The sequence below is a fragment of the Desmodus rotundus genome, chromosome 3, assembly GCF_022682495.2.
Source record: "Desmodus rotundus isolate HL8 chromosome 3, HLdesRot8A.1, whole genome shotgun sequence".
NCBI lineage: Eukaryota > Metazoa > Chordata > Mammalia > Chiroptera > Phyllostomidae > Desmodus > Desmodus rotundus.
The window spans coordinates 98,304,510-98,331,338 of NC_071389.1; the positions used below are offsets into that span (position 1 = coordinate 98,304,510).

Here is a 26,829-nt window from a genome sequence, read left to right on the forward strand (position 1 = left end):
CAGGGACTAAAAACTAAGCCAGTGATTTTTACCTTTGCAATTTTCAGTACTAGAATTCTATATTTCACAGCCTTCACCACAACTTCATAGTTAATGGATAGAACACTCAGCTGGGTTTCTGTGTATAAGTAGCTGGCCCTGTGGAGGAAGATTCACCTCTGTGATTGCTGATAATGTTGAGAATTTGGCTGTCCTCTTCCTTTTTTGCTATGCAAAACCAGAGGTACTTAAAATGTCCCCAGTCTCTTTAAAGGTCTCTGGCTGGAGCAGGACTATAGTTGCGTCTGTAAACCTCAGTGGTGGTTTCAAGGAAGCCTATCTATAAAAGCTGCTACAGCTGAGCTCCCCAGGACAGGTCACTCCCAGCCTTCAGAATCAGGAAGGTGTCCTGAGGAATTCCTAAACCCAGAAGCTTACTTCACTGGCCAATCTTGACTTGGACACATGTTAAGGTATAAGTGGCCAGCTGAAAGGTGGGCCTGGTCCACTTGGTGTAGAGGGCATCTCTGGCCTGGGCCTTGGTCATCCTGGGACATAGGCCATGGCCTGTCTGGGCATTTCAACGGTGGACCTGTAGCAGGCAGGGTCTTCCCTGGGTTCAGTGTGTGCACCATCACCTGGGCACAGGCTGAGCAGGCGAGGCTGCTGGGGGTCCAGTGGTCTTTGTCCATGCTGCAGGCTATACCAGCCATCTCTCTGGTACTTTCACCAAGATCTCTGCAGGAAGAAGAGGTATGAGCTGGGGGAAGAGCCAGGGTCCCATTCAACTCCAACCCTGCTCCACTGCCTGGCACCCATGCCCCCAAGCCTGAGGAGGTCCCTCCATCACTGCCTCACCCTAAGCCTCAGGCCCTTCAGCTGTCTGAGTGGAGTGAGCCATCAAGAGGCACAGGACTTGGGTACCTTGCCTCCATATAGCTGTTCCAAGGGTTGGGAGTGGGGTAGTTCCCAGGGCTGTGTCAAGGAAGGGAGCTTATTCAGAATGTGTGAAAACCACAGAGGTCAGGCTGCCTCCCTGGGCCAGGACACTCAAGGACCAACCAAGGAGATACTTTGGCTCCTGCCAGGCTATCTTCTGGTGATCTGGGGGCTGGATCACCCACCTTCTACATCTTCAGTTCCCTGAGGCTCCCCTGCTCCTCAAACCACAAACCAAGACATTCTCCAGGCTGATCAGACCTTGGCCTGACTCTGTCACCTGGCTCACCCTGCCTTCCCCCTACACTGGCGTCTGCTCCCTGAGGGGAGCCATGCTGCTCCACCTCAAACCCTCTGCAGGGCTGCTCCCTCCCCTTCAGATGCTGTCTCTCTTCTCCCCTGAAATTCAGGCTCTCCCAATCTGTTCATTTCAGGCATTACCTCCTCTAAGAAGCCTTCCTGGATCTCTGTTCCCACCCACACCTAATTCTCAGAAAAGCTATAGGAAGTAGTAGGAATTACGAAGTTATTTGTTGGTTTGACTATTAAGTGAATCAATCAATTAATGAATTGGTGACAAGGAAACAGCTTAGTGAGCAGTCTGTGGACTTTGGAGTCAGACAGCCTGAATTCAAACACAGCATCATGCTTAATAGCTGTGTGTGATTCTGGACAAATTTCTTAAAATGGGATAAGAAAAGTGCTTACTGGACTTCTGGCCAAGATGGAAGCATAGGTAGATACACTTTGCCTCCTTGCACAACCAAAAGAAAAACAACAACACATTTAAAAACAAAAAATAACCAGAACCGCCAGAAAATCGAACAGTATGGAAGTCTGACAACCAAGGATTTAAAGAAGAAACAATCATTCAGACTGGTAGGAGGGGTGGAAATCGCAGCCGGGGTGGAGAGGACTCATGATAAGGTGGTGGCTGGAGGACCGTGGCAAGCAAGGGAGTGGCTGGCAGAGTGGGCGGTCCTACATTTGCATGCAAATGAACCAAGAGGAACAACTGGGGAGTGAGACAGACCATGCAACCCAGCATTCCAGCACAGGAAATAAAGCCTCAAAACCTCTGAACGAAAAAATCTGTGGGGGTTGAGGAAGCAGAAGAAACTCCCTGCTTCACAGCAGAGTTCATTGGAGAGACCCACAGAGTCCTAGAACGTACACAAACCCACCCATTCAGGAATCAGCACCAGAAGGACCCAGTTTGCTTGTGGGTAGTGGGGCAAGTGACTGAAAGTTGGCCAAGAGCTGAACAAGTGCCATTGTTCCCTCTCATACCCCTCCCCCACATACAGTGCCACAACATAGTGACATGTGGGTTGCTCCGCCCTGGCGAATACCTAAGGCTCTGCCCCTTACTATGTAACAGGCATGCCAAGACAGAAAACATATGGCCCAAATGAAAGAAGAGATCAAAGTTCCAGAAAAAATACAATTAAGCAATGAAGAGATAGCCAACTTATCAGATGCAGAGTTCAAAACACTGGTAAGCAGGATGCTCACAGAAATGGTTGGGTATGGTCACAAAATAGAGGAAAAAGTGAAGGCTATGAAAAGTGAAATAAAGGAAAATGTACAGGGAACCAACAGTGAAGGGAAGGAAACTGGGACTCAAATCAATGGTTTAGACCAGAAGGAAGAAATAAACATTCAACCAGAACAGAATGAAGGAACAGAATTCAAAGCAATGAGGAGAGGCTTAGGGACCTCTGGGACAACTTTAAATGTTCCAACATCCGCATCATAGGGGTGCCAGAAGGAGAAGAGCAAGAGCAAGAAATGGAAAATTTAGTTGAAAAAATAATGAAGGAAAACTTCCCCAATCTGGCAAAGCAAATAGACTTCCAGGCAGTCCAAGAAGTTCAAAGTCCCCAAAAACTTGGACCCAAGGAAGAACACACCAAGGCTCATCATAATTACATTAGCCAAGATTAAAGAGAAGGAGAGAATCTTAAAAGCAGCAAGAAAAAAGGAGACAGTTTCTTACAAAGGAGTACCCATAAGACTATCACCTGATTTCTCAAAAGAAACCTTGAAGGCAAGAAGGGGCTGGAAAGAAGTATTCCAAGTCATGAAAGGCAAGGACCCACATCCAAGATGACTCTATCCAGCAAAGCTATCAGTTAGAATGGAAGGGCAGATAAAGTGCTTCCCAGATAACTTCAAATTAAAGGAGTTCATCATTGCCAAACCCTTATCATATGAAATGTTAAAGGGATTTATCTAAGAAAAACATCAAAAATATGAACAGTAAAATGACAAGCTCACAACTATTAACAACTGAACCTAAAAACAAAAACAAAAACAAACTAAGCAAACAACTAGAACAGGACAGAATCACAGAAATAGAGATCATGTGGAGGGGTATTAGTGAGGAGGGGGAGGGGAGAGAATGGGGGGGGAAAGTACAGGGAATAAGAAGCATAAATGTTGGTACAAAATAGACAGGAGGGGGGTAAGAATAATATAGGAAATGGAGAAGCCAAAGAACTTATATGTACGACCCATAAACATGAACTAAGGGGAGGGAATGCTGGTGAGGGGGTGGGGTGCAGGGCAGAGGGGAATGAAGGGGGGAAAATGGGACAACTGTAATTGGGTAATCAATAAAATAGATATTTTTTAAAGATTTTATTTATTTATTTTTGGACAGAGGGGAAAGGAGGGAGAAAGAGAGGGAGAGAAACGTCAATGTGTGGTTGCCTCCTATGCACCCCACACTGGGAAACCTGGCCTGCAAACCAGGCATGTGCCCCGACTGGGAACCGAACCAGAGACCGTTTTGTTTGAAGGCTGGCACTCAATCCACTGAGCCACACCAGCCAGGGCAAATACGTTTTTATTTTTTAAGTGTTTACCCCTAAGGTTAGAACAGGGAATATCTGAAAGAGCTTAGAACAGCATCGGGCATCTTTTGAGTCCTGAGAAGTATTTATGTAATAAGAGCAAGGTCAAGGGGCAAACCTTGCCTTGCTGATGACAATTTTATCACCATTTGGTGGGAGAATAGAGGTACCTATACCTTGCCTAGTATGGCACATCCAGAGGCCCCTGGGCTACAGTCAGAGTGTCCCTGCCTGGGAGCCAGAGGCCCCAGGGGCCTGGGGGACCTTGCCTCTTCCATCAAGCTGTGCAGCCCTGGGCAGGAGCCACCTTCCCTGGGTCCCCATTGAGCTGGGCTCAGAGCTGGGGCCTGAGAGATGTGTAGGAGAGCTCAGAGGAGGTGCTCTGACCCCAGTGCTCCCTCAGCCTCACCTCCTACTTCCTGCCTTTAGCTGCTGACTAAAGCTGACTCTGAGTGGCCCCCAAGTTGCCCTCAGAGAAGGTGGCCACACAGTTTCCTACACAGCTCTGTGCTGGCCATCAGCGGGAGAGAGAGCAAGCTCCCCAGGTTTAATAGCAGGTGTATGTGGGCCCCTGGGAGATCCAAAGCCTCATTGCAGCTAATGAAGGCCCTGCGGCAGCTGCGTAGCCTCGTCCAGGACTCCAGTTACTGGGAGAGGCAGTAACTCTTTCTCCCATTCCACTGACATGCTTCCCAACTGAAACACAGGACCATCTGACATAGGTGTATACTGGGGAGAGTCTGTCACCTCGCATGCGAAGAAGGGGCTACCTAGAAGGAAATCTGACTGTAAGAAAAGGAAAGGCATGAACAAAACCACCGTAACATGACTAAAACAAAAAGGAAAGTACTTGCAGCCAACTCTTGAATGAGGCTTATTTCCACACAGTACACAGAGCTTCTAGAATTTATTAGAAAAATACCAGCAAGCTATTCGGCAGAGCAAACACAAAATGACTAAAACCAAGAATGCAACTGGTAAGCAAAGGGCTGGAGAAAATGCTCTTCTTCACTGTTCATCACAGAAATGAAATGAAATGCTGATGAAAACTACCTGTGAGAGTGACGCCTCCTAAGTCAGTGAGTAGAAACACAGCATTAACACTCAGTGATGCACAGCTGTGAAAATGTCTCCACTCACTTGTGCAGGGTCTCTGAAGAAAGAATTTGGTAATAAAAATATTGAGACTATTTGGTCTAAACAGTCTGCTCCTAGGATCACCTCAAAATGTCAAGAAAAGTAGCTCTAATCACCAACATTTACCAAAACCAGAGCACAGTCAGGGAGGGTCTCACAAACACTGGAGTATCTGGAGCAAAATTCCAGGGCTCTCTGACCACCAGGGCAACATGACATCCTGTTACATCACATGGAAAGGCTATGAAGCAGCATGCCTGCCATGACCACTGTGAGGCAGGTATAGTGTCTGACGCTCAAGAGAGGGAGTTGGGACCAGTTCCTCCCACAGGGCATGCCCAGAGTGTCACAGGCAGACAGACATGGGACCAGACAGGCCCACACCAAGCCCAAACAGGTCACCACCTCCTGTGTCTCTTTCCTCATCTGTGCAGCAGGGATAAGAGCAGAATTAACAGTGGCTGGCACTCACTAAGCCCTAATTTTGCTCCAATCACTTCAACAGGGCCAGGGGGTGAGCACTGCCAAGATCCTCACTGTACAAGTGAGGAAACCGAGGCTGGAACAAGTACCCACCTCCCTGGGAAGTTTCCTGTGGGGACAGGCCACCTGCCTCTGTGAGGCAGGCCCAGTTTCTGAATGTTGCCCTCCACCCAACTCAGTGGAGGGGCAGCCACCCAGGTATGGGCAGAGAAAACAATAGATGGACTGGAATGTCTTGTGGGAGAAAGGAATGAAAGGGGCATGAGTAGGGGGTGGGTTGCAGCCCACAGAAATTGTGCCCAGATGATGTAAGGGCAGAAACTGCTGAGGATGGCAGGTGGGGACAGGAGACTCTTTACGCTATTATTCTCTGCTTTTGTACATTTGTGTAATTTCCCCAAAATAAAGCTTTAGAAAAGAGTACCCATGAGTTCATAGTAATTCAAAAAACAACAAAATAAAAGTTTAGAAAAAAACAGAATTCATCCTCACTTCTTATAGAAGAAAAATGACAGAATAACAACGGAATTAAAATCACTATTTTGTAAGCCCCAGGGGAAAAACTGATTTCAGCAAGATCATCCCTGGACGCTGAGTCCCAAATCAAAGGTTTGAGGGCAGCAGAGTGATCCCTTGCAGAGTCCCTTTTTTATCGCCTGACATGGACTTGCCTTTGCCAAACACCCCACTGCACACGCCCATGGGGACCAGTCTGACCTACACCAGCAGCACCCACAGCACCTGAGAAAGAAACACAGCTGAATACCAATGCCAGACAGTCTGGAACAGGGCCTCTGCAGGGAACCACTGGCCACCAAGACAAAAAGCCTGTCCCCGTTTATGGAGTCCAGAGATCTGGCTGCCAGTGCCACATGGGATCCTGAGTAAGAGAGTGCACAGTCAAAGCAGGTGCCTACACAGAGATATGTACACTATCACAATCCACATTCAGCCAGGATTAGACTCCCTGAGTCAGCAATGGGAGCATAAGAAAAAATACTCTGTGTTGAAAGGGAGAATGGGAGATGGGAGGGCAGAGTGAGTCTGGTGAAGAGAATACCATGTTCAGAAGCTTCACCTTTTCCTCAGGTTTGAATTCTGAAGATCAAGACATGGGGTGGGTGGTGGTTGTGTGCGCTAAGGTGCAAGGTCAGGACTGAGTGCTAGCCTGTCTTTGGGCCAGGATTTGAAGCCCAGGTAAGCCTGCTCAGCGTGTCAGGGCAGCCAGTACCCCCAGGGTCCTTGTCTTTGGTGCTGTCTTGATCAAGCCAGGGATCCCCTCATTCCCTGCCCCCACCCCTAGGTGAGTGCCCACATAATAAAGCTGTGGTTGTCATGCCCTTGGCCAGGCTGGCTCCTGGACTCAAAGTGGCCACTGCTGTTGTTATTCAAGCCCTTGAGGCCCAGGTAGGTGGCCTGCACCATCTCCAAATCTTCACCTCTCAGCTGGAGCCACAGCTGGGCAGTTCTGCGGAAAGATGCAGGAGGATATTCAGGTATATGAGTGTCCAGGCTTCCACCCCTGAGTCTCTGCAAACCACACTGTGAGAATTTGGTGGCCCTGTTGCCACTCCTCAGCTCTGCCACTGGAGGGTGGGAGCAATCACCAACAATCAGGAGCCAGAACACTCTACTTTCAAAGGCAGGCAGTGGAAAGTTCTAGAGATGGACTGCCTCAATGGTGACACAATACTGTGAATAGAACTAATGTCCTTAAATTCTATTCTTAAACATAATAAAAAATGGTAACTTTTATGTTATAAACATTTACCACTATTTAAGAAATATTCCCCCAGAAGACAACTTACAGTGAAAAAGCAGCTGACTATGGACCAGACTCCACCTGCAGCCTGTAGATAACTGCAACTCACCAGCCCTGCACACCCAACACAACAGAGCACACACTGTGTGCAGGCAGACTGTACTGCAGGATGACACAATCACCATACTTGCAGCCCATGTGCCCTCCATGACCCTGACTCTCCATGACCAGAATGCCAAGCCCCAACAGCAGTGGGGAGACCATGACTGACCTCATCTGCAGCCAGTGTGGGCTGTCAGGGCAGCTCTTGGTAGGGTGACCCCACTCCTCCTGCCCCTGGACACCCTTAGGAGGCCTGGAATGGCCTTGGGTGCTGGCATCCCTTGGGTAGTGCCGGGCCAGCTCCTGGCTCTGGGGAGTAGTCAGGGCTCAAGGTCATAGGCACACCTCCTGTGAGGTTGCTGGGGCCACTGTACCTGTCAAGGTGCTGCTGCTTGGTCCTCTTCACACACTTTAGGAGGCAACAGGTAAGGAAGGCCATGGACATGAGCAGGATGATGGAGCAGCTGATGATGGAGGCGATCACAGCCACCCTGAAGCCAAAGGTCTCATGAACTGTCACAGCTATGGGAGACAAGACCAGCTCCTAGGTGTGGCTCACCCAGGCCCTGCAGTGGTTGCCCAGCCCACCCTCAGTGAGCCCCATTCTGTAGGGGAGGCAGGGGAGTGTTGGCTGCTAAGGCTAAGGTCTGTGTACATTGTCATAGGAGTGGGGCTATCAGGGAAGACTGCCTCCTAATAAAGGGGTGTTTGAGTAGGGTTTTGGAGGGTATGTAAGAGTTAACAGTGGCACACTGGGAAAAGCTTTGACAGAGAGTTCAGTGAGGACCCTCTGACTTTCACACATACTGCAGCCTGGGCCACCGACGCCAGATGACAGCAGAGAGTGGTCAATCTGTTTTCACAATGCCCCAAGCTGGCAAAGGCCTTCAGGGACCCATCTCAAGAAGGCAAAAATCAAGAAAAATGCTCATCTTTGGAGTCAAAAGCCTTTGCCACATATCAACCATGTGACCTAGGTTACGGGCTAAGAACTAGTTCTGTTATGTTCTAAAGGATATTCTGGAAAAACAAGGCTCAGGACCCTAATTTAAGAAATGCCAGCCACTCTCCTCTGCAGCAGACACTGTTCACACCCCCAGCCCCTGGCACTAGCTGGACACTGGCCATTCACACTGAAGACTACATCTCCCAGCCTCCTTTGCAGTTGCATGTGGTCACATGACCGTGTTCTAGCCAATGGTTTACAAGGGGAAGGGGTGTGAGACAACTTCTAAGACCCTTCTTTGCCCTGTCCCTAAACCCATAGCTACTGCCTGGAATACAGTTGTCATTACTTGGATCACAGAGTTGAAGTCACACCCAACATAGCCACAACATGGAAAGGGCCTGAGTCCCCACTGTGGGGTACCATATGAGCCCAGGACTGCTTAATCTGAGGGCTATGGGCAAGAGAAAGCTCCCATAGCCCCTGTTATTTTGGCTAACTCCTGTTATGTTGGGTTTTGTATCTCTAGGAATCTAATCCTAATAGATTCCCTCTTTGTCAGAGATTCACCCAGCACATGAGCATTTAAAGGCACTGAGAAGTCCTGCAGCCTATTAATGTGGCCTTTTCCAAACTGTTTTGATTACTGAGCCTTTTTTATTGCATAACACACATTGCCTCCCTTTGAAAAATTCTGTGCTGGGTATTATCCTTTAACACAGTGTACAACAAATAAATAAAAAACCATCTCCTCCCCTAGACTGGGGTTCCTGGGCCTCATGCATCCTGGCCCTCAGTGTCCCCAGTTCTAGAATTCTTGGCATATTAAATATCCTATTAAGGTTTGCCATGTGCCTGCTTAAAGCACAGGTAAGTGCTAGCTCAGACAGCATAAGTAATCTCTTAGAAGTGACAGGCCAATTCGGTGACAGACCTAGGATTTGGAGCACCTGCTAGGACTTACATCCACACTGTGGATGTGGAGCCACCAAGGGCCACCAGTACCATGAGCAGGGCCTTACACAGAGGCCCAGCTGGGACGTGGCACCCACTGCACCTTTTCTGTGGACACCACACTGTTCATGTGACAGCATCAGGCCCATCCCACCCAGGGCAACAGCTGATTTGGGATTATCTTCAGGGAGCAGGGCTCACACTTGCACACAGGGGTCCCTGAAGACCACTCAGCGATGCTCCCCTTCCAGGTACAGGTGAGGAGGCCGGACCCCACCATCTGGTGGCCTGAGGGGCAGTAGAATACGATTACAGTCCCCACTGAAGTGCCATCACCATGAAGAACTTGCAGGGTACCCCTTTTGGGTGGCTGCACTTGGGTGCACATACCTAGGGAGAGAGAGATGAGACAGCATGAGGACACCACCCTGGAGGGTAAGGGCTTGGCAGGAGCCCCTACGTGCGACAGGCATCACTGCCCCAATGGCTGTGTGATGCTCTGGAGCTAAAGCAGTCACCCCAACCAGGAGTGGCTGCCACAGAGCCAGTGGCCTGGGAACAAATGCAGAGCTAATCTCTACATTAAGTGAACTCTCAATATTCTGAGGACCACAGTGCTGAAGATAGAAACATGCTAGAATATTACTCACCAATAAAAACAATAAAATCTTGCCACTTGCCACAACACTGATGGACCTGGAGGGGATTATGCTAAGTGATATGAATCAGATAGAGAGAGACAAATACCATATTATTTCACTTACATGTGGAATCTAAAACACAATACAAATTAATAAACAAAAACCAAAAACAGACCTATAGATACAGAGAAGCTGATGGTGGCTAAAGGGGAGGAGAGTTGGGGAATGGGTGAATATTTTTTAAAGAGACAAACTGATATAAAAAAACAAACAAAAGAATTTTGAGCAGAGGGTTCTTAAAAAAGAAGAAATGTAACACAAACCTACAAATCAAAAGGTCGATTTTATAGGCATAGGAAAAAATTAAAAAATAAAATGCATGTGCAAAGCTTGGCACACAGGAAAAAAGAAAAGTAAAAAAGTATCATGCATCAGGAGACAATAAATGCAAATATACAATGATTACCCAAGTGTTAGGACAAGGATCTCAAGGTCTGGGAGTTTCTTACTGAATGCTATTCTAGCTATAAATGTTAAAATGTAGAATATTTTGCAGACTAGCTGTAAACAGAATGACCTTGACAGGAACCCAACCAGATAAGGGTAGGCAGTTGCAGAGGAAAAAAATCAACATGTAACTAACTAAGTAGTGTATGTATGCAATGGCTAAGCCTCCATTTGGGAAGACAGAGGTCTAGAAGTGAATCTGGTCTCCTTTACTTGCTCCAAGTAAAAACTACCTTGCAACAAGACAACCACGTCTTGTTGTTACAGGTGGACAAGCCTGTACCCTCCGTGCTAGGGCTGGGCTACAGCAGAGCTTTCGCCTGGAAAGAGCTGACTCTCCACAGCCATTGCCACATGGCCTGAGGCCCCAAGGTCAGGGATGCCAGGCAGGGAAGCCACAGACGTGGCAGAGTCAGGGGGAGTCTCCCCCACCAACTGGGATGGTGGTAGGGGGAGGTTTGGGTTTTTTTTTTAATTGTTGTTCAAGTACAGTTGTCTCTATTTTTCTGCCACCAATGGTAGGGAGAGTTTCTTACACTGGGCACACCAAAACCTAGGAAGATGAATGAATGGGGCCCAGCACTACAGCACTAGGGGCTAAAGGCATGAATAAATAGGGCCCCAGCCTACGAAAGGTAGAAAGAGGAATGGATAAGGAGAAAAGCCCTTGCCTTTGCTCTTCTGGTATCAGATTGGGGGTGGGACCAGGGTAAGGCAAGCAGTATCCCAGAGAAGTCAGAGCAGGAAGTGGTGCTGAACTAAAGAGGCCTGTCAGTCTAGCCTAGGGAAAGAAGGGATTGGTTGGGAGGTGAACCCACCCAAAGCACAGTAAAGTTTAAGAAGTTAATTGGTCTTTCTGAAAAAGCACATGGCTGGTCCCACACCAGAAACAGATATTGCCCCAGGGGAACAGAGAAATGCTTGTTCTCTCTTCCTTGTTGCCTACTGCTTGAAGCAGCTCTGCTCTTGCTTGTCACTCATTGCTCGAGTCTACTCTGCTCTTGCTCTTCGCTCACTGCCTGGGACCAGCTCTGCTGTTGCTCGCCAGTCACTGCTCCAGACCTGCACTTGGACAGTGCACTGGCCTGCCCTCTCCATGGGCCATGTGATGTTAGCAGTCACGTAGCCCATGGTATCCAGGAGGGAGTCTCTCTTTCTCTGACCTGGTGAAGCATTCACTGGTATGTTCACATGCTCTCCCTTCCACACGCACGTGACCTTCTAGCCCCAACAGCCACATGGTCATGGCCATGCCAGCTCCACACACAGCCTCCAGGAGGGAGCCTGAAGCCAGATAGCAGCTGGGAACAAGCTAAGCTACCTGGATGACCACTTAGCAGCTGCCTCAGGCTCCAAAGGATGGTACTTTGAAATGAAGCTGGAATTCTGGGCACTGCCTTTTGTTCTGGTCCTGCTGAGGATGAAAGATTTTTGTCTGGGTTTTGCAGAGGAAATGAGATTTGAAACAGGGAGTCACCCATTCTCCAAGATGGCATAGCATCCAAATAAGACCTTTTTCCTTTTGAATCAGCACCTACCTCATGATTTCGGCTTTTTTTGGTGGCAGGCAGTTGAACCTCCCTTTTTTTTTTTGTTCTGTAACATTGTTCTTGAGTACAGCAACCTGAGCCAAGCACCCCAAGCAGCAAAACCCTTGAATTTGTTAACACACGCATAGCTCCAACCATGGAATCAAGAAGTAAAAATGAGGGAAAGAGATCAACAGATGTGATTGTATAAAAAGTAAAAAGCAGAAACTTTTGTCCCTCCTTAATAACTGAAAACAAACATAAATTCAGGTGAAAAAATTTGGAAAAGACATTTGGAGAATACAGAACAAAGGTTCAATACCCTTAGTTTATAAAGAGATCTTATACATCAATAAAAGCTGAATATCCAAATAAAAAAGAACAGACTGATATGTGGGCAAGCATTTCACAAAAGAGATAAATGGCCAACACACATGGAAAAAAATCTTGCCCTCACAATAACTGAAGAAACACTAATTCAAATGAATGCAAATCTTTTACTCCTCAACTTGACAAAAAGAAAAAAAACAAGCCAAGTACAAAGTTAGCAAGGTCCTGGGAGCAACTTCTCTGGAACTCTGCTGATGGATCCAGATCCAAACCTTCTGGATGGAGTTTGGTAAATGTATTAAGATCCTTACGTTGTATATGCATCTGAGGATTTAGCCAAAGGAAATAATTATTAATGTGCTGCCGGGATTTCTATACTAGGATGTTCACCTTTGAAGAGTGAGAAGTGGAAACGTTTCCAGCTGTGGGGATTTGGTGCAGCAAATTGAGGTACATCCTGGTGATGAACCTAGTGATGTCAGCAAGGGCATCCTAAACTTTTGCAATGTGCTTACTGCATGAAGTGGCAATCACAAGCATGTTTTACAAAATAATAACAATGACAACAGATGGCACTTATGTGGAACTTACTGTGAGCTGGATGCTGTTCCATCGGCTTTATGTACATTAACTCATTGAGCTGCACAGCACCTTTCAAGGGAGAATCATCATTCTCCTCACTTCACAGATGAGCAAACTGAGGCACAGAGTGGTTAAGTCATTTCCTGAGGTCACACAGCTCATGTTATAGGACAAAGATTCAAAATTAAGCAAGGTAGCTCTGGCCTACCTTCTCAACACACACGCCCAGACATGTGTACACACACAAACACAGATAAGTACACATACACAGCACGTGCCCTTTCTGCCTAGTTCCTCCTGCTCAGCACAACGTGGGAGGTGCCATGCTGCATGTACCCTGTTTCTTCCTGTTCCCTGTTGCTGGGCATATAAGCTGTTTTGCCTGTTAGGGTATGTGGAATGAAGCTGCTACAGATGTTCATGCCTCCTCAGCCCAAGTGCAAGAGGCTCTTCCTTCTGCTTTTCCAGAATGTTCTTATTTTGAGCATTGATGTGTACTACTAGTGCATGAAGGCAGAGAAGTTCATCTTGGAGAACAAAGAGATTCAATGTGCTGGTTGTCCAGCCTGTGCCAGCAAACACACTGACCTGGAGGTGCCCTGCAGGGGCCCAGTGCCCAACATCCTCTGCACAGTGGCTAAGGCTGGAGCAATGTGTGGGGAGGGCAGGGGAACAGAGGCCAGCTCCTCTAGGCTGAAGGCCCCATTATTCCATGCTGTCCAGAAACAACACTTTACCTGTCCTCCTTGTGATGCTCCAGCTAAGACTGCCCCCTGCATGCCATGGATGTCCTGCCGTCCACTCGGCCCACCATGACTCAGCCAAGCTCTTGTGCTGCCAGCTGACTTGTCCCATGGCTTCCCCTATTTTATCTTTGATGTTAGTTACCAACAACCTCCAGCAAAACTGCTTTCCAAATATATGTATAAGCAAGACATTTGTATTGGGCTGGAATGTCCCCCAAATTCCACATCCACCTGGAAGCAGCCATGGAGGGCTCCATTGTGGAAAACATAGCACCCTGTTTCACATAACCATCAGGACAGAGCACACCCAGGACTGCCCAGAGCAGTGATTGTCACACTGGAGGACCACATATGTACACTCATACACCCCACAATGGTGCTTCACACAATGGCCCATAACCAGCCCCAAGGCTCAGGGAGGCCAAGCTACCCCAGGCCTGGTCATGCAGCCTGGCCCCACTTATGGTGAGGGTGCTAACACGGTAGCAGCAGAGGCAGGCTTCAGTTTCAGCCATGTATTCTGCCATCAGGGAGGCTGAGGCTGCCCAAGACCCTCACTGTGGGTGGTAACAAGGAAGGCCAGGGTTGGCTGTGCTTGGCCAAGCTGCATTAGTCTACCCTACCTCTGCCCCACTAGGAACCTGGGGGACCTCACCAGGCAGAGTGTGAGCCTGCAGGGCCCTTGTGGTTTGTGCAGTTGTTGGGGAAAGGGCTCACTTCTGGATAAGCATAAACAACTTTGGGTGCTTAATGGGTGTTTGCTGGGTTGCAGCCCTATGAGGAAGGTGGCCATCTCTACCTTACAGATGGGGAAACTGAGGAATGGAAACTGACACACCAAGAATGGCCACTGGGAAGGTGGTAGGGGTGGAACTGTGCTGGGCCACGGTGCCACGGAAGCTGCACGTCCGAGTGTGCCTTCGTCTCCAGGTGCTTCCATCAGCATCACTGCTACTGTAGCAATGCAAGTCTGTACCTACATTTCTGACCTTGTGTGGCACTCAGAACCATCCAGAAGACAGCAGAGAAGAAATCATTATTATCCCCATTTTAACATGAAATAACCACGCTCAGAGAAGTGGCTGAGATGCCCAATGCCCAAGATAGAGAAAGAACAGCTGAAAGTGGATGCAGCATTCAAGATTCCTACAATAACAGCAGAACAAGGGAGGATAGATACTCTAGCCTACTACAGATGTGTGGGAATTTGCAACAGAATGTGTCCTTCCCATATAAATAGCACTTATATATTAATAAGACAAAATTTACAAGACATAAGAATTAAGCTAGAAAAAAGGAGATAGCCCCAAAACCAGGATGCAGGACAATTAGTTAAGAAAATTAAATAAACAGTACCCAAATTATCAAGAAAGAAACAAAATTTCGATATTAGACAACATGGTCTTCTGTCCTAAAAATCCACAGGAATCTGCTAAAAATCTATGGGAACTGCCCTGGCTGGTGTAGCTCAGTGGGGTGAATGAAGGCCTGCAAACCAAAGGGTTGCTGGTTCGATTCCCAGTCAGGGCACATGCCTGGGTTGTGGGCCAGGTCCCCAGTTGGGGACAGGTGAGGGGCAAACACACATTGATGTTTCTCTCCCTCTCTTTCTCCTTCCCTTCCCCTCTCTCTAAAATATAAATAAATAAAGTCTTTTATAAAAATCTATGGGAAGTAATAAATAAATCCAGAAAGGATGCAGGATATAAGATCAACTCATGAAAACCCATGGTATTTCAATACAATGGCAAGGAACAAATTGAAAGCAAAATTAAGGAAACAATTCCATTTACAAGACCCTCAAGAAAAATATATTACTTTTATTTTTTAGATATAAATTAACAAAAGAAATATAAAAAATCTTTGAAAACTACAAAATATTGTTGATAGAAATTAAAGAAGACCAAAATAAATGGGAAAATGCCACATGTTCATGGGTCAGAAGACTTAATATTGTTAAGAGGGCAATAGTCTGGTTCTGCTGAAGTGCAGAGTCCAGCTGCCACCTTTGCAGAAACTGACAACTGCTCCTAAAATTCATAAGGAGATTCAAAAGACCTAGAAAAGCCAAAACAAAACCATCCTGAAAAAGAACAAAGTTGGAGGACTCACATTTCCTTATTTCAAAACTTACCACAAAGCTATGGAGATCAAAACACAGTGGTCCTGACATAGAGACAGACATATAGGCCAATGGAAGAGACTTCACTTTTAGTCACTCAATCTTTGACAAGCGTGCCAAGACAATTGAATGGGCTGAGAATCAGTTTCCAACAATTGTGCTGGGATGATACCCACGATCAAAAGAATAAAGTCGGACCTCTCCTCATGTTGTATTCAGAAATTAACTGAAAGTGAATCAAAGACCTAAATATAAAAGCTAAAATTTTTAAACTTTTAGAAAAAAGCATAGGGCTTGGATTAGGCAATGGTTTCTTAGATATGATATCAATAGCCAAACAACAATAACAACAACAACAACAAAAAAACTGGGCTTCATTAAGGTTGAAAACATTTGTACTTAAAAGGACATGATCAAGAAAGTGAAAAGGAGGCTGTGGCCACGTATCTCAGTTGGTTAGCATTTCCTCCCAATACACCAAGATTGAGGGTTCGAACCCGGGTCAGGGCACAGGCAAGAATCAACCAATGAATGCATAAAAAGGTGGAAAAACAAAATGATGTTTTTCTCTCTGTCCCTCTCGCTCTAAAAATCAATAAATAAAATTTAAAAAACAAAACAAAAACAATATTATTTTTTTAAAACGTGAAAAGGTTTACAGAGTGGGACAAAATACTTGCAAATCATGTATCTCATAAGGGACTTGTATCTAGAATGTATAAATTGTTACAACTGAATTCTAAAAGCACAAACAACCCAATTTACTTTTTTTAATTTTAATTTTTTGTTATTCAATTACATGTTATTCAATTACGCTTGTGTGCCTTTTCTTCCCATCCCTCCACCCCACCCCAGCTGAAACCACCTCCCTCCCCCACCTCCACCCGCCCCCTTGATTTTGTCCATGCGTCCTTTATAGTAGTTCCTGTAATCCCCTCTCCTCACTGTCCCCTCCCCACTGACCATTGTTAGATTGTTCTTAACTTCAATGTCTCTGGTTATATTTTGTTTCCTTTTTTCTTCTATTTATTATGTTCCAGTTAAAGGTGAGATCATATGGTATTCGTCCCTCACAGCCTGGCTTATTTCACTTAGCATAATGCTCTCCAGTTCCATTCATGCTGTTGCAAAGAGTATAAGCTCCTTCTTTCTCTCTGCTGTGTAGAATTCCATTGTGAAAATATACCATAGTTTTTGGATCCATGCATTTGCTGATGGGCACTTAGGTTGCTTCCAGTACCTGACTAATGTAAATTTTGCTGCTATGACCATTGGAGTGCACAGGTTCTTTTGAATGGGTAATTCAGGGTTCTTAGGGTATAATCCCAGCAGTGGGATTGCTGGGTCAAAGGGAAGTTCCATTTTTAGTTTTCTGAGGAAATTCCATACTGTTTTCCACAGTGGCTTCACCAGTCTGCATTCCCACCAACAGTGCACTAGGGTTCCCTTTTCTCCGCATCCTCTCCAACACTTGTTTGTGGATTTGTTTATGTTGGCCACTCTGACTGGTGTGAGATGGTACCTCACTGTGGTTTTAATTTGCATCTCTCTGATGGCTAGTGATGCTGAGCATCTTTTCATATGTCTCTGGGCCCTCTGTATGTCTTCCTTGGAGAAGTGTCTGTTCAAGTCCTTTGCCCATTTTTTGATTGGGTTGTTTGGCTTCCTGGAGTGGAGTCGTGTGAGTTCTTTATATATTTTGGAGATCAGGCCCTTGTCTCAGGTATCATTGGCAAATATGTTTTCCCATACTGTTGGTTCTCTTTGTAATTTGGTGCTGTTTTCTTTAGCCATGCAAAAGCTTTTTATTTTGAGGAGGTGCCATTTGTTTATTCTTTCCTTTATGTCCCTTGCTTTAGGGGACATGTCTGTGAGGATGTTGCTGCGTGGAATGTCTGAGAGTTTCCTGCCAATGTTTTCCTCTAGGACTTTTATGGTGTTATGATTTATATTTAAGTCTTTTATCCATCTTGAGTTTATTTTTGTGTATGGTGTAAGTTGTTGATCGAGTTTCATCTTTTTGCATGTAGCTGTCCAGATCTCCCAACACCATCTGTTGAAGAGGCTGTTTTGGCTCCATTTCATGCTCTTGCCTCCTTTGTCAAATATTAATTGACTGTAAAGACTTGAGTTTATTTCTGGGCTCTCTGTTCCGTTCCATTGGTCTATGTGCCTGTTTTTATGCCAGTACCAGGCTGTTTTGATTACAGTGGCCTTGTAATACAGTTTGATATCAGGTATTGTGATCCCTCCTGCTTTGTTCTTCTTTCCCAAAATTGCTGCAACTATTCAGGGTCGCTTATGGTTCCATATGAATTTCTGAAATGTTTGTTCTATATCTGTCAAATATGTCATTGGTACTCTAATAGGGATTGCATTGAATCTATAAATCGCTTTGGGTAGTATGGCCATTTTGATGATGTTGATTCTTCCAATCCATGAGCATGGTACATGCTTCCATTTGTTTGTGTCTTCCTTAATTTCTTTCTTCAGTGTTGTGTAGTTTTCTGAGTACAGGTCTTTTACCTCCTTGGTTAGGTTGATTCCTAGGTACTTTATTTTTCTTGTTGCTATGTCAAATGGGATTTTTTTTTCCTGATTTCTGTTCCTGCAGTTTCATTGTTGGTATACAGGAATGCCTTTGGTTTCTGAGTATTGACTTCATATCCAGCAAACAACCCAATTTAAAAATGGCCAAAGTTGCTAACTAGACATTTCTCAAAGGTTTAATGATGGCCATCTCTACACACATAAAAAGATGTTCAACATCATCAGCTTCAAAGAAATACAAACCAAATCCACAGGGAGGCCTCTTCCACCTCCACCAAGCTGGTTGTACACAAAAAAAGCAGGTGTACCAAGAGTGTGCAGCAACTGAGCTGTCACATGCTGCAGGGGGTGGAATGTAAACTCAGGCAGCTGCTTGGACAGTTTCTCCAACAGTTACATGGAGCATTACCACAGAAGACAGCACTGCCCTTCCTAGAAATATAGGCAAAAGAAATGAAAACACACGTCCACACATAAACTTGTATACAAATGTTCACAACTGCATTATTCACAGCAGCCAAGAAGTAGAAATAACTCAAATTTCCATCTACTGACAAATGGATAAATAAAATATGGCTCAACCATACAATGGAATGTTATTTGGCAATATAAAAACATGAAGCCCTGACACACACTACGTGGAGAGACCTTCAAAACATTATGCTCAGTGCATGAAGCCAGTCACAAAAGACCACATACTGTATCATCCCATTTATATAAAATGTCCAGAAAAGGCAAATCCACAGAGACAGAAAGTAGATTAGTAGTCACTGAGGGGTGGGGGAATGGGGAGTAACTATGCTAAGGGGTGTGAATCTTCTTTCTGCGGTGATGACAATATCTTAAAGTTGATGGTGGTGATGGTTAACATACCAGTTAGTGTACTAAAAGCCATTGAGCTGCTGTACACATTTAATGAAAAGTTTAAATGGGTGAATCATATGACATGTGATTTATACCTCCATAAAGCTGTTAGAAAAATTCGGGGAAAATATATGTGGCAAGGAAATGCAAATTTGAAACCTAAAGTACTGTTTTAGCCTCTTAGCTTGTTCAGGATTAAAAACACAAACAGCTCACCAGATTGGTGAGGGTCTGAGGGAGGAGTACATGCCCCTGGGGTGGAGGGCAGGGAGGGCCTGAGAGGCTATCTTACCCAACAGAGGTAGGGGCAGGCTGAGCTGGGAGCCCCAGGCAGGCAGGCTGAGGAGGACTCCTGTGCCCCCATCTGGACATTTCCAGGAACCTGACCTCACCCTCACTGGCCTGAGGGTCACCCAGCACTCTGTGGTGCAGTGGGATGCCAAATCTTAGCCCATTGTCTGGGCTCTTAATTAACCACCATGTCTCCACAGGGGCCAAAGCAGGAGTGAGTGAATGCATGCATGAATGAATATATGGATTGATGATCTAATAGATGAGAGCTACGATTAGTACTACCCCAAGAAGAACCTGCTTTCTTTTCCAGGATCTGTGGACTTGGACATGTGTTGTCCTTCTGGCTAGAGTGGTGGACATGGGCTTGGAACGGGGTAGACAAAGCAGGGAAGCCACAGGCTGGCCACGTGGATCCTTCCCCAGGATTGCCAGGAAGACAACACTTCCCAGTCCTCAATTTAGAGCTGTGACTTCTCCGTTTTTCCTTAGCTAAGTATCTTTTTTTTTAGTGTACATTTTTTATACAATTTTATATTGGTCTTATTAGTTTCAGATATGCAACATAGCAATTTGACATTTTTATACCCTACATGGGATCATTCCACTAATTCCAGTAATTATCTGTCACTGTGCAAACTTACCACAATGTTATGGACTATATTCCCCTTCCCTTTTTCATCCATCCTCCTACTCCCTCCCTTCTGGTAACCATCCCTTTGGTCTGTTTCTATGAGTCTGTTGTTGTTTTGTTAGATTCGATATATAAGTGAAGTCATATGCTATTTGCCTCTCTCTGACTTATTTCACTTAGCATAATACCCTCTAGATCCATCCATGTCATTGCAAATGGCAAGATGTCAATTTTTATTGCTATGAAATACTCCATTGTATATATGTTCCACCTCTTCTTTATCCACTCATCTATCAGTGGATATCTAGGTTTGCTTCCATATCTTGGCTATTGTAAATTATGCTGCAATGAACATAGGGGTGAATGTATCTTTTCAAACTAGTGTTTTCAGTTGGATAAACACCCAGAATGGAATTGCTGGGTCATATGCTTTATCAATCTTTAGTTTTTTGAGGAATATCCATACTGTTTTCCATAGTGGCTCCACAAATTTACCATCCCACCAACAATGCATGAAAGTTCCTTTTTCTCCACATCCTCACTTGCACTTGTTTATTGATTTATTGCTGATAGCCATTCTGACTGGTATGAGATGATATCCCATTGTGTCTTCACTTGCATTTCTCTGATGATTAGTGATGTTAAACATCTTTTCATCTGTTCATTGGCCATCTGTGTGTCCTCTTTGGAGAAGTATCTATTAGTTCCTCTGCCCATTTTTCAACCAGATTAATTTTTTTGTTATTGAGTTGTATGACATATTTTGGATATCAACCCCTTATCAAATGTATCATTTGCAAATATATTTTCTCATTCAGTGGGTTGTCTTTTTGTTTTGTTGAAGGTTTTTCTTTTTTCTTTTTTTTTTTTTTTTGCTGTAAGGACGTTCTTTCTTTCTTCGCAATCCTGTGTGGCCCTCAGGGAGGGGAGGCCCCATGGGGGAAGTGGTCAGCAAGGGTGAAAGTTCTGGGGGCGCTTGTGGCTCTCTGCCCAGGACCCACCCTAGAGCTTGGTGAACTTAAGGAAGAAGGGATGATACAATTAGCACTTCATCAAAAAAGTAAGAAGTCTTGAGGGATGAACAAAGAGATGGTAAGAGATGTGGTGAAACAGGCCTAATGACATGTTAAAGGTAGGATTGAGCTGGGGGAGGGGGGATGTGATTACAAAAATGTTGGAGAAAGCCCAGCCACGGACTAGCTAGTATGTCTACACCCACCAGGTCCCAGGTGGTGGCTGTCCTGCTCCTGGCCAGGGCAAGGCAGGATAGGGGCTCACCAAGATGATGTGCAGCCCCATCCCAGTGAGGAAACATTACTGTCATCTTAGAAGGAGTGCCTGGAGTGTGTGAGGCAGTGGGGCCAGGACTGGCTGTCAACAGCCACATCCTGTGCTGCACTGAGACGGTGCTGCAGGTGGTTTCACCACCCATGGAGGTCACGAATTGGAAATGACAGAACTAACCCTCCCTAAGATGCCTCGAGCCTGTCCTGCTTCTTGGAGGGCACCTCAAGATTATGCCCCTTTGGGAGCTGGGGATGGAATCTCTCAGAAGTGCTGGGGAAGGGGTGCTTCCAATGTGGCCCCACCCCCTCTCCCCTTTTCTGCGCTTCCAACAGAGGTAGGGAGCCCCTGCTCTGATAGAAGTATGAAAAGTGTGTTGTTCGAACTGGTCTTTCCAGAAAAAGGAAAATGGAAAGTATGAGGAAATGGTCCTTGTAAGGAAGGGTGGAGGGAGAGAGGAGCCCTTGCTCAGGGCCACCCTGTAGTGAGTGTTACATACTGGAGCCTTCTCCCACCTGAGAGGGCAGAACTATACCCCATTATGGCAGGTCTGCTCAGACCGCCCCCTAGCCTCCAGCCTCCATCACACAAGGTCTAACCCTGGCTCAACCACCTCCTGGCCGCAAGTACTGGACCTGACCATCACCTTACTCAGACTCAATTTCCCCAACTGCAAAATGGGCTGACCTGCTCCCTGAGAGTCACAGGAGTGGGGAACAACCCTGTAGAGACTTTAAAGCAGTGCCAGGAGCTCAGGGATGCTCCCCAGGAGGGGGCTTAAGGCCACAGAACCCAGGAGACTTCTACCTGCTCCCAACTCCTCTGGCCCTGATGGGATTTCCTGCATGCCCTACTGGGCCTAGAAGGCCAGCAAGAACTCCCCAGGGCTGACCCCATTTTCCAGATAAGAAATTCATGCCCACAGACCTGCCTAAAGTCTTGGATGTACCCTGATAGCACCCCCACCAGATCTTTCTACAGGACTCATGATCCAAGCCAAGATGGGCAAGGAGGTGCTGGGGCCTATAGTGGCTTCAGTCATGTCTATTACAGCTCCCTAGAGACCTCAGGACACATCTCACCAGCCTGGAGTCCCACTCCCCTTATTGCCCAACCCCCCAGCCTGAGGACCACAGCCCACCCCTCACTGAACCCCTAATAACCCTCACTGCCCCTCCTCAGCCTGGGGATCCCTGGATCCCCAGACATTCCTCGCTGGCCCCCAACAGCTCCTCCCCACACTTGGTGCCTAAGAAGCAAATCCCACCTCCTCCCTCCCCTGCTGGAAAACCTTCATAGATACCCAGATGCCCCAGAACACCCCTCCTAGCTCCCCTAACCCCCAGCCTCACCCTGCCTGGAGCCAGTCCACCCACCTGCAGCTTCATGCAGCAGGACACCCTTAGTTGTACTTTTCCTCGGCACCCTTGATGACCTGTCTTTTTTACTATGTTAAAATAAATCTTAACTGAGAGGAAGCAGAAAAAAAAAAGGAAATGTATTTGATGTAAACAAGAGGGCACTCACTGAACAGTGTAGAGGGCAGACCTGTCCATCAGGGCAGCCCTGGTGTACCCAATGCCCCATCTCGCTCCCTAGCTCTCTCCCTCCATTCTGGGAACCCTCTTGTTCCCAGACCCAGCCTTCCCCAGCCAGCCTGGCCAGTGGGGGTGAGAACAAGTCTTGCCTGTTAATCTTTTATCTGGAAACCAGGGCCACAGGCCTTCTCCTCTCATCCTCCCTCCTGGAGCCCACAAAGTCCCCAAACCTTGACCTCACCATCTGCGGACAAGGTAAATAAGTTATATTTTATACTGGCCCTGGCGGGGGAGAGGCAGGCCACTGGCCAACTCACCCAGGGCTTGGTGCCTAGCCTGGTCCCTGTGAAACCAGCAAGTCACTTCCTCCCTCTGAATCTAAGTTTCCCCAAATGGAAAGGAGAATCGTCAGGAGGAATTTCTTAGGCAGTTTGAAAGTATGACAAGACCCTTGTAGTGGGGATAGCCACATGCAGGAGGCCCACAGCCCTGGTTGTGTGTTCTTAGGCAAGACATTTGCCCTCTCTGAGCCTGTCTCCTCCACCCATGGAGGAGGGGCATAGGGTTGAGGGCCACTACAGGCCTGGACTTTGGCCACAGCCAAAGTCCAAGATCTCCCAGGAATGGAACCAGGCTAATTCCAAGCCAGGAAGAGTGTGCCCCCAAATTTCTCAGGGGACAGCACTGAGGCTCCAGCAGCTGCCTTCCTCCAGCAGGTCTGCCTGTACCCTGATAGGAGGCCAGAGCCAGTCTTGGGGGCACACGCAATTCATCTGGATTCCCACTGCTCCCTCTGGGCCTCAATGTCTCCTCTGTGATATGGTCCCAGGCCAGCTGTGTGGCAGGGTTGTGGGAGTAAAGCCAAGAGGATTACCAGAGCGTGCCCTCACCATGAGGCAGTCCTCCTGCTGCTCCCTTTCCAGGCCCTTCCTCCACGGTCCTTCCAGGGTACCAGGTGTGTAGGGGTCATCCCTGGCCACTGGAACCCTGCATTCCTCCTCCCACTAGGCCATGTTCCTGGACAATTTCCCATATCAGGGAATGCTGGAGCTGCCCTGAGAGTAGGGCCAGGCACCTGAGGGCAGTGGCAGGGTGGTCTCTACAATGAGCTGGGCACCAAGATCCTCCCAGTCAGCCATTCAACAAACATTTACCACCCTGCTCTGAGCCAGCCTCCCCTCCGAGCCTTGTATGGGAGATGAGGGAAAGGCACAGACCCCAGGACACCACATCCATCTGGCTGGACTTTCAGGACAAGCAGAGTAATGCACCCATTTCACAGATTGTAGGAAAAACACACAGCCCATGGCTGTGTTTCAGACAGTGCCAAACTGTCTCCAAAAGATTCCATCCCTTCACAATCCACAGGGAGAGGTGGATGCACGTTTCACAGCCCAAGAGACTGGGGCCACAGGGTAGGGGAGTGGTGGATTCCTAAGGATGGTGTTACCCTAGAGCACAGCAACCATAGCCAATGTGATGGCTCTATCTGGCTTGTCCAAAGGCCTGAGGGCAGGGAGACAGTGCCCACCATTTAACACATCTGGAGACTGAAACAAAGAAGCAGAGATGCACCTCAGGAAAAAGTGAGGGTGGGGGTAGTTCCAATCTCAAGTTTCAGGGAAGGGCTCATGGGTTGGACCCCAGGTCTCTCTCTTGTCTGGCAAGAGGCTGAGCTGCAACAGGTCGGCAGGGCTGGGGCAAGGTTGGCAGGCCAGAGGGCAGGGACTGAGACCCTCTCCATCCACCCCGCCCCCAGTCCTCTTCAAACAGCCTTTTGTATGCAAACATGTGAAGGCCCCTTCCCCTGTCCTTGGCTGACCTTGGGCAAGTCTCTCCACCTCTGGTCCATACTCACCTCCCCAGCATTGAAGCATACACACTGTCTTTCTCACACATGGGGCAAACCACTCAGTTCAGGTGTGGGCATCAAGCTGCCCTAGGGTGTCAAACAGTCAAACAAAATAAGCCCACCACACCAGGCTGGGGCAGATCTTAGCTCCCACTCAGTGACGTAATTCCCTGGGTCTCAGTTGCCCTATTTGAGAGGGAGCTGACCCCACAGTGCCTCCTTGCTGGCAGGTGTCACTGTTGTATGCAGGACTGGCTGCAGCCCTGGGGGTGAGATCTGAGCCAACTTCTACCTGTGCAGAGAGCCCAATCCTGCACCTGGACTCAGACACAAGTGCCCTGAGACCCTCGTGCTTAAGTGTCCACTAAAGTGAGCCTCCAGGACATCTAGGGCACAGGTCCAGGTTTGATTCTGTTTCTAAAAACGTTATATTTTAGGTGCATTCATGGAACAAAACCAGCAGTGTAACCTGGTACTTCATATGTTTCCTACATCAGAACCAGGGCACGAAGGTGAACTCTCTTCAGATCATTCTTTAAATCAAACACAAAGTAAAAATAGCCTGGCCTGCCCCTCTTTCTGGAGACCCCGGAGCCTCAACACACGCCCCGCGTCCGTGGGACCGCTGGCGGTCGCTCCCCTTGCCAGGCTTAGTTTCCCCACCAGTGAAATGGGGCTGGGGAGCTAGCCGAGGAACTAGAGCACCTTCCCTCAATGCGATGCCAGTTCCGATTTCCCCACCTCCACCGACTTCCTCCGGAGTGGAGGCGTAGGCGCCGGCAGAGCCAGCGACCAGCACAGGGTAAGGGCTCACACCTGGGCGGGCAGGAGGATGTTGCCTCCCGGTGGTTTCAGGCTGCTCATTACCTGCCTTCTGTCCGCTGGACGGAGAAGGTAGGGGAGGTTTGCCCTCCGGCCGATCTGGTGCTGTGAGCCGCCCCACCCCCACCCCGCCCCCGCCCCGCGCCATCCCGGTCCCCAACTGTACGTTTCCCTGCCCGGGCTATGCGCCGCCCCGCCAGCCCAGTCACACGTTCCCTACCTCCCAGCAGTGCACCCCCCTAGTCAGTGCACCCCGCCGCCCCATCCCACTTTCCCCATCTCCCGCTGTGAGGTGTCTAGCAGGCTATGCGCCAACCCCAGCCTCCTCCGCTGTGCTGTACCCCTCCTCTGGCGAAAGGACACAGAGCCCGATTCGCGTCCCGCGGTCCTGCCTGCACCTGTACTGTTCCCGGGGGCGGATGTGGAGTCCTCTGAGTGGTCTCCAGGCCTCTGCCTGCCGCGTAGGGTCGAGGCCACCATACTCATCCCTGAGCGCCCCGCGGCGGTCCACCAGATTGTCCTTACCGCTGCCGGTGGGGTGGGGCATCCGGGCACGCCCTTCCAGAGCCCCGCCCACTGCACCCCTTGAGCCTAGTGGCTAGGGCAGCCCCGCGGGAGCCCAAAAGCCCTAGGGGACAGAACCTGGGGTGCAGGAAGTCTCACTCCAGGGTTTGTGCAGGTGATGACCTCTGCCCCCGCCTCTACAACTGGCTGGGTATCCCCAGGCCAGGTGTCAGGTGGACCTCCAGGGTGGTTGGGTCAGGATTCAGACCCTCCAGATCTAGCACAGGGCCCACATGTGTACACACCCACGGACCCGCCCTCTCTCTGCTTCCCCAATCCTGCTCTGATGCCTCTACGGAAACTTGCCTTGTCCTCTAGCCCCACTCGGCCTAGGTGCAGAACCCTGCCCAGGACACCACTGAGGGTGTCTCAGACCACAGACACCTAAGCTGGGGTCACCTAACCGGCACAGCTGAGGTAGACACTCCTTGGCAGAGAGAACAGCAGATGCAAAAGCCCTGAGGTCTGAACACTTGTGAAAGTTTGAAGGGCAGACTAGTGTGGCTGGCACAGGAGGTCTGGGAAGGTGGCCATATGGACAGGACTGGCTCTGGAGGGCCTGGCCTATGAGGAGAGGTTAGTATTCTCCTGGGACCACAGAGCAGTGTTCCAGCAGGCAGCACTCCCCCCTCTGCTGGCAGAGTCCGTGGAAGCTGAGGTTCAATACAAGTGAGGGATACTTCCCTTTCCTGACTCAGGGTTGGTTTCACACCATAATATCTCATTCCCACTTCAGACTGTGGACCATACCTGATGACTTTCTTCAATTTCCTTGATGTGAAACCAAGCATGACTGTCCCATCTATCACTTCT

At 47.9% G+C, this 26,829-nt stretch overlaps 1 protein-coding gene across 1 annotated transcript; it reads right to left on the minus strand.

The window, feature by feature from the left end:
• Positions 1-602: 602 nt before the first annotated feature.
• On the minus strand, positions 603-25,923 carry SUSD3 (sushi domain containing 3). Its single transcript, XM_045188061.1, has 5 exons — positions 25,851-25,923; positions 9,362-9,550; positions 7,635-7,782; positions 6,836-6,864; positions 603-717 (listed from the first exon to the last, which is right to left on the minus strand). The coding sequence occupies exons 2-5, from the start codon at positions 9,546-9,548 to the stop codon at positions 680-682; spliced, it is 402 nt and encodes a 133-aa protein (XP_045043996.1). The 5' UTR covers positions 9,549-9,550; positions 25,851-25,923; the 3' UTR covers positions 603-679.
• Positions 25,924-26,829: the final 906 nt, after the last annotated feature.